This window comes from Branchiostoma belcheri, unplaced genomic scaffold, assembly GCF_001625305.1.
Source record: "Branchiostoma belcheri isolate BF01 breed outbred unplaced genomic scaffold, Haploidv18h27 scaffold257, whole genome shotgun sequence".
NCBI classification, from domain to species: domain Eukaryota; kingdom Metazoa; phylum Chordata; class Leptocardii; order Amphioxiformes; family Branchiostomatidae; genus Branchiostoma; species Branchiostoma belcheri.
This window is the reverse complement of record NW_017803862.1, coordinates 161505-169949: the sequence shown is the minus strand read 5'-3', so window position 1 is coordinate 169949 and position 8445 is coordinate 161505. Positions and strand designations below refer to the sequence as shown.

The following is an 8445-nucleotide window of genomic DNA, read 5'->3' as shown; positions in this document are numbered from 1 at the left end:
CCCAAAAAAGCCCGGTCTAGATAGGGTTAAGATGTTCGCAGCCCAAACGCATTGTTCTGCAGTACGTAGTATTTCTGTGTAATTTGGCATGTGGTGTGCCATTATGCCTGTGGTGATGCACGTCATTTTTATTTTCACCCTAGAAATTTTGATATTGAAGTGAATGCATATTTTAGAAACAACCCTATAATGTCCCTATAAATACTTTGACATAATACATGTTACATTACCTCTGACAATGAGCCTCATGATTCCCTGTTTTCGATCAGTATCCCCCTGATAGTAGCACTCATAGATCCCCTCATCTGAAGACTGGACACTGGCTATGGCCAGGCTAAGTCCGTTTTGTCCGGTTAGGACAGTCCCCCCGACTCCGCCCTTTCTCCACTCCAGGGTACCGGTCCTATTGGACTTCTGTACCATCCGTAGAGTCACGGGGTCTCCTAGGCTGGCGGTTACTGTGAAGGCCACAGGCCAGACATCGGCTGAAAGATTATGTAAGGTATAATCATTGATGAAAAGCGAGATGGTCGATTTGAGTTGAATAAAGAAAGTTATGAAAATCATAAATAAAGAATTATTCGAATCGTGTACACTTTTTCTGGGTGATGTAAAGACATGCAGATATATTCAGTAAAAAGTTGTGTACCCACCCTGTGATTTCATTTTAAAGGTGACAGACTTTTCTGTTTGACTGCTGTCTGGGGTGTTTACGCGACAGGAGAATGCCCCGACCCGGGTGTTACCAGATTCAGCCCATATCCTAACACTATAGCCTCCTGTTACTGTGCTAGTGCTTCTAATCCTTGCAAATCCCGTTCCTGAGCCAGTGTTAACCTCAACTCCGAACTGGTACCCGTTCTGGTTGATGGTACTACCCGTGTAGTAACAGTACAGCCAGGTGTCATCGGACTCATCAAAGAACTGGTACTTACTGACGATGGTGACGTCTACTATACCTGAAGAAACATATAAAGTGTTTACTAAACTGTTCAGAACGTATTCTATTTTCTAATTTTAGTTGCACTGTTTTATCCCTTTTTCGAAACATTTCTTTTAAAATTTAGACAAATGCATGCATTGAAACTGAGCGAGAGAAGCATTCTGGTATCTTAGCCATCCTGCCTCTTTTTTAACCTAGCCTTAACAATCCCTGCCATTTTCAGCAACTAAAGATTAAAATATATTTCTATCCAAAATTCTAACTTATAACTACAAGGAGAGGGTAGAAAAGAAAAAAAAAAACAACGTAATAGATTACTTACATATAAAATATAGGAGTTAACATTAGTTCTTTGTCTAGAACTGTCCAGAAGACGTGCCTCGGGCAAATAATACGCGAAGGCCATCCGATCCAGAACCGTGCCTATCTAGTTCCATGCCCTAATAGTTTAGGGTTTAGATCAGGTACGGTTCTGGATCGGATGGCCTTCGCGTTCTGAATAAGATATCTAAATTTTTGAATTTTTGGACCAGGGGTATGCATATGCGCAATAAACATAATTTATAATTCGCACAATAGCATGTAACTTCTAGTCAAGATTATTACCTTAGAATTTCTGCAGCTTTATTTTATTCTTTGTTTCAGACCATATAAAAAAGGAGCAATAACAAATGTACAAATACACGTAGACAAATTACATACAAAGGTTTAACAAGAGTTCCACGATCTCATACCTTCGCCAAATGATGTTAACCCTTGCGGGTGACGAATTATACAATTTTAATCATTGATTTTGTAAATAAGAGCCTCATTTGCATGGATTATATCAGTTGATCATATTCTTCATCCAATGACAGCCTTAACAAATAAGCTATTATAGCACTTTCTCATAAATTATGCAAATGAGGTCATTATTTGAATAAATTATGTTTATTGATGTTCACCTTCACTTAACTTCCAAATGTGGCAAGTATGAAATTCGGGGTGCAGCAGTTACAACTTTGGAATTATGAGAATTTGCCATTAATTATGCAAATTAGGTCCTCATTTACATAATCTATATCCTCAGATGTTTTTCTCGTTCTCAAGTGTTTCATAGTTCTATTATCGAACAAAGCAGATTTATAGAATTTCCTCATTAATTATGTAAATTAGTTCCTGATTTGCATAATTGCCATTTGATTATGTCAAGAATCACTTCAACTACCTACATACCAAAAATCACGACAAAACGTCAACCTGTTCTTGACTTATCGTCCTTTTAATTTTCTTTCAACAAATGCTCCTGCAGTTTTAGAACAAGGCGCTAGGGGACCCAAACTCATGTCACTTCTTCCCTACCCCAAGAGCTATCTACCAACCAAAAGTCGTGACCCTAGCATGTCCAGATCACGAGATATCAAAACCGGAAGTTTAGCTGCAGTACTTAGGAAAGCCGCCAGGTGGCCCAAAATCTAATCATTTCTAGGTCTCATGAAGACCTACCCACCTACCAAGTTTCATTTCAATCCATCCACTGCTTCTCGAGTTATCTTGCTAAACCACACACACACACACACACACACACAAACACACACATACACACACACACACACACACACACACAGACAAACGCTACTGAAAACATAACCTTCTTGGCGAAGGTAAAAAGTGCGGCCAGTACAGGCTTCGAATAAACACATCTGAATCGCAAACGATGTACACAGTGCTGCTTCTCGATGCGAGAAGTTGCGTGACAAATGGATTGGAGAGATTGCGCCACCTGGCGTCGAAGGTGTCGATACGTAATGCTAACATACTTGCTACACCACCTAGGCTGGTTCATTAGCATTTTGAGAGCGTCACGGTATGCTACCTCAAAACGTTGCAGCACACCAGCACTGTCTAAACCACAGCTGCTAACAACAAGTAGATGAACAATGGGACATAAAAAGGATGCGGTTCATCTCTGTTGCAGAATTGCTGAATTTACGGCCTTAAGACTTAGCTTTGGTGTAGAGTTTTCTTGTTGCATTACGAATGGAAGTATCATCTGACAAGTTGTAGGTTATATATGGACGCTTAGTATATAACAGAAGGAACAGAAGCCAAAGCGGTGCCATACAGTGTAGCTGAGGGAGGTTCGCTACATAGATGTAGCCGTTGGCATGGGAAATAAGACTTAACTATATTAGTTACAAAGTTCTAAAAAAGAGCAACATAGAAGCCGTATTTTGCTTACTAACGAACAAGAGGTTATGCTTCGTCTCCAGCACGCCTCGAGGTCGATCGAAAACATACAGAAAGGAACTAGGGACAAAGAGAGAGAGAGACTGAGAGAAAGAGAGCACCTGTATTAGCTACTAGAAACCAGCTATCTGCGTCACAGCCAATAGCACTGTCAGGGATCTGCATTGAATTCTGAAAACCTAAAACATTTCCTATTTACTATATATAAATTGCATGAACCTGTACATATCTTACCTAGGGATGATAGGATACGTATAGCTAGTTGAGTAGGCTTGGATAACAACTTAATTTGAATAGGGAATGTTTTTTTGCGATACTTGTTTTGGGCGCCTATACACTGAGCGATCAACAAGGAAACTAAAAACCACACTCACCTGTTATAGTTGGTGTAAGGCAGACCAGAAAAAAGACAACCGTCAGCCCCTGGCGCTTATCGCACACCGGGGCTTCCCGGGCGGTCTTCATGCTACCTTTGGTGCCCAATTCACGTCTTTACGTGCAGATATGTCGAGGAATAGTTCATTTGAGCGACTCCGAGCGGTAACCTTCCCAGTCGCTGTCCAGGTGCCGAGGAAACGACTCTTACTCGAAGCTACTTCCCTGTGTCGTCACGGGAAAGTTCATTGTTTATGTTTGTCAGTTCTTCTCATTGGTAACCCACCAGGGGCATGTTTACGCCCCAGTGCCTACCAAATATACACCATTGCACCAAGTAACCTGAAAATCAACCGTTTATACAGCCTAGGTGTGACCCACTGCTACATGAAAATCAGAAATGTCCAAGAAGAATTTTACATTTAAGCTGAATTAATTTCCAAAGTAAGCCAAGGTTTGCCGCGCGTTCTGCATGGATGTTTACAAGTTATTTTGTTCCTCGTCTCACTGTTTACATTATTTAGCATGCCTGTCTTTCACTGGGATTCAGCAGGACAGGTGGTGTTGGCAGTGTTTTAGGCCAAACTCTATAAATCGTATGTTTCACGTCACCAAAACACCTGTACACAAATTGTTTTTCCCAGATAACAAAAAATAAACGATCTTACACCTACGTGTAATATTTACCCTTTTTTAAAATTTCTCGTCTGTGCATTTTTTCCACTGGATGGAGATAAGTGTCTAGCATATTTATGGGGCATTATTTGACCTAACGAGTAACGTTCTTTTAGTTTTGCCGAAGTGCACAGCAAGAGAATAACTACGGAGGCACAAGCAAACACACAAATAGAAAGCCATACCTCCCTACACGAAGGTAATAAAAAATTGTACCTAGGAGTCGGGAGGACAGTATGAAAGACCATCATTAGACTTGTAATAAAACTTCTGCTATCAACACCTTGGATAGGTTCTTTTTGTATGTTGACTTGTGATAAAACTTTTGCTATCAACATCTTGGATATGTTCTTTTCATATCAATCTTAAGCCGTGTCTTGGCTTCGTTAATTTTAACCTTATTGGAAATAAGAGTCGAAGTTTAACGGGTTGTTTGATGTTAGAAACCTTCGCCTACTTGAATTTTATGCTAATTGATGTACCTCTAGCTCTATCTTGTCCGTAGGACAAAACAAGTCAACCATCTGTAATCCTGTCGGACTGCATTCTTGATAACCTACCCCGAGGAAAGACTGTTTGCTGTCAACAGGGCCATGCTGGTGAACATGTATCAACACGTCAGCATGTCGTGAACTTTATGTGAACCTATTCTTTATTCAGGAAAATGAGGGTGGGACGTTGGGGAGGGGTAGGGGTAAGGGCATGCAATACCAATACTTTCTACTGCGGAATTCTATACAAATAACCCCCAAAAAGGTGTTAAAATCTCACCTCTGGGATAAAAAAAGTCATGGTAACTGACCTTGACAGGATAGCCCACCTCCTGATTGTCCACAAGCCAGATTCTACCATTTTTAATACAGCTCTTTAAACTTTAAATGGCCACAAACAGACGGAAACCTGACCTTTTACCTCTAATCTCCAGAAATCAACCTGATCACACCACTTGGGACTACTTTCCCCACTGGTCTCCAAAACATTCTAAACCAAAGTTTTTGGGCCAAAATCAGTGAGTATGAAGCCTTGTCTATCCCATATACCAAAAAAAAAGTGACAAAAGGACACCAAATTTTCCAAGAAAAATTAAGTTTTATTGCTCTCTCTCTTTATATATATACCCGTTACTATATTCCCAGTTTCTACTTTGGTAGAAATTGAACACATTTAGAGTTTTAATGCTGAATTGTTAGTAAGTCTGTGTGCCGATGTCTGTCACCGCTTAAATAGATGCCATTATTTGATCCGTTTAAGGCTCTCTTCGCAGCGGGCGAGCAAGACGTTTCATTTTAATGGAAATGATAACGTTAACGCCCCACCTTATCACCGGTGCACATGTATATTGTGAAATGATCCCTCGAATAAACCGCTACGCTCATTTGGTGGTTTATTTGGTGGTTATCGCATTTGACCAGGGAGTATCTCACCATATACACCCCAGGGCAGGGCATTGACCCTTTATTAAGTCCTCCTATTTATACTACTACCCCAGTGGAAAGACTAAACAATGTGATATGCGTGAATATTTAAAGGCAGTATTTAAGAAAATTTGAATTCTTATCAGTTTTATGTATTTTTACCCCTTACCCCTAAAAAGCTAAAAGATTCACAATAATATACGGATTACATTTTACACGCGTCATTTGGCTAACTCACACGATCAAGTGATTCGAGTTAGAAATAGGGAATACACAACTGTTTAGAGATTATGCAACAGCAAAATGTAAATGTAAATCACTTTCATTATTTCCCTAGTGCCTGTATGTCTTAAGCTGCACATACAGCGACAAGTTAGATACGTAGACATAAGACATAACGACAGTCCAACCTTCAATATCGTACTAGATTTTCGATCTAGAATGTGTTATCCTAAAATTCCGTAATATACCAGAAGCTCTACTAATGTTGCTGTAAGGGGTGAATTAGTTTTTTTCCCATTATACGTACACTCAGACTCAACTGATTTAAATGTGGATGAGATTGAACAACGTTCCCAAGGACAAAACTTTTTAAAACAAAACGTATAATAAAGACGTTTGATAAAATCAAGATTGTTGTTTTTATATACGGGATATATAACGTAAAACATTCTATTTCAAAACATTTGGCTGAACCCTAAAATCGATGCCAATTCTTTTAGAATTGGCCTTTCAAAATCATCTGACAATTCAAATAAAGTAAAAGTTGTCGTTTAGTTAAATTAGAGCTACCTACTTTTAAAACGCCGTTAAAATATCATCTGTGTAAATAGTTTGACGTGTATAATATTTAAAGTACAAATGCTAATTTCTAACTAGCTTGCATACATAATAAATCTATACTATAGCCTTGGACCTCATTAATTACATAAATATGTCTCTTTATCTCCTCTTTAAAAAAACTACATACTCTTATGTCTGGTTAGACTCAAATTATGAACTTCCTTCTTCAAAAATTATAAAAAAAGTGTCTTCTCTTTACTAATAAAGACAATGTCAAGATTTTAACTATTTATATCTAGTGATAACTTTATCCTTTATGTGTAGTATGGATAATCTGGGGTATTATGCAATTTTCTCATTTAGTTATGTGAATTAGTAAATGGTTTTCGCGGATCGAATCTATTAATTCCTGTCGAAGGTATAGTCTTTACTTAGTATTAAGTTCCTGTTACTTAGCATAATTAAAATATAGATTTTTACTGAAAAAGGTCTTTGGGAAGGCAATACGTGCACAATCATAGATTCATTATTACATACAGTTGAAATTTATCATACTTTTGTGTGTGTGTGTCCTTAGGCTTGTAAAATGATTTGGAGTGCCGGTGGAGGGATACTTGATTACAATGGCGACCTGAATCATTAACTGGAAGAATAAATCTTAAAACTTGTTTTAATACGCTGTTTATGTTTTGTACCAACGTCTTAAACCTTGTTCATTGAATGATACCCATTATGATTGGATGTAATTTAGGAAGTGTTTTATTTCCGTCTGTGTTGTATGTATTTGTGACAAAATTACTTTTAACACAGACTATTCCGAATACGTTTTCATGGGTACCCCATAGCCGCGGCGACTGTTGCAGGGCTTCTCTTGCTTGCAGTCTTTTACAGTAGCCCTAACAACAGTCGCGGAGTGGTGCATTGGGCCAAATGAACAAACATGCGTTTTACCGTGCCGGAACACTTTGAGACCGAAGTTTGCACATCCCTAGATTCCTAACAGCCTCACCTAACGTGCCGGGGTGTTTTGCGCGTCAACCGGCCCCTGCGCGACTCGTACCGCCACTATTTGCGATCGCTCCCCACGTAAAACATACAGTTGGCCGCCATTTTTGATTGGAATCAGCCGCCGGCAAATTTGCCGCTATTTTTTTGATAGGCTATTTCTATGGATCAGAAAAGTAGCGGCACATTTGCAAGTAGCTGATTCAGAGCGCGGCTGACCAAGATGGCGGCCACTCGGCTTATAAATACATGGGGAGCGATCGCAAATAGTGGCGGTACGAGCCGCGCAGGGGCCGGTTGACGCGCAAAACACCCCGGCACGTTAGGTGAGGCTGTTAGGAATCTAGGGATGTGCAAACTTCGGTCTCAAAGTGTTCCGGCACGGTAAAACGCATGTTTGTTCATTTGGCCCAATGCACCGCTCCGCGACTGTTGTTAGGGCTAATGTAAAAGACTGCAAGCAAGAGAAGCCCTGCAACAGTCGCCGCGGCTAGGGTACCCCATTGCCTCTCAGCTGTCCCCGCGAGTTGTAGTCCGTATTCAGATCAGTTGGGTTTGACGACGACGTTCCTGTCGAGTACTTGGTTGCACGAGAATCGTCCACGAGACATCCACAAAACCTGGATTTAAAGAAAGTATGGTTTTATCTAACATAATAACAACATGAATTTCATCAAAATCTGACGATGGGGTGCAAATTGGCATTGCATTAAGCAACAGAGCCATTTAAGCCAAAAACAATTAAACCTTATTGAATTCCTACAACTACATTTTGAATAATTCTCGTACCATTACAGTGATCAGCTCTACTTGTATTGATGTCAGCATGAAAGTTCATCTGAGTTGATAAATTACATTATGAAAAACTTAAACTTTTCTCCAACTCAAGATTTGACTCACCAGAAATTTTCGACTGAATCTTCCTCAGCTATCTGACCCAAATGCTGTGGACACGTGATTCTTCCCACGTGTGACGTCAGCAAAGGGTCAAAGGTTGTCTGAAGTCGATATCCGCCCCCC

At 39.8% G+C, this 8445-nt stretch overlaps 1 protein-coding gene across 1 annotated transcript in view; it reads right to left on the bottom strand.

Annotated features, from left to right (window-relative positions):
- Positions 1-6554: 6554 nt before the first annotated feature.
- The window catches only part of LOC109471743, a 53984-nt gene continuing 52093 nt past the window's right edge, over positions 6555-8445 (bottom strand). The window contains exons 55-56 of the mRNA XM_019771094.1: positions 7925-8045; positions 6555-7258 (exon numbers count right to left, since the gene is read on the bottom strand). Of these exons, the coding sequence (XP_019626653.1) occupies positions 7232-7258; positions 7925-8045 (148 nt within the window). The 3' untranslated portion in view covers positions 6555-7231. The remainder of the gene's footprint in view (positions 7259-7924; positions 8046-8445) is intronic.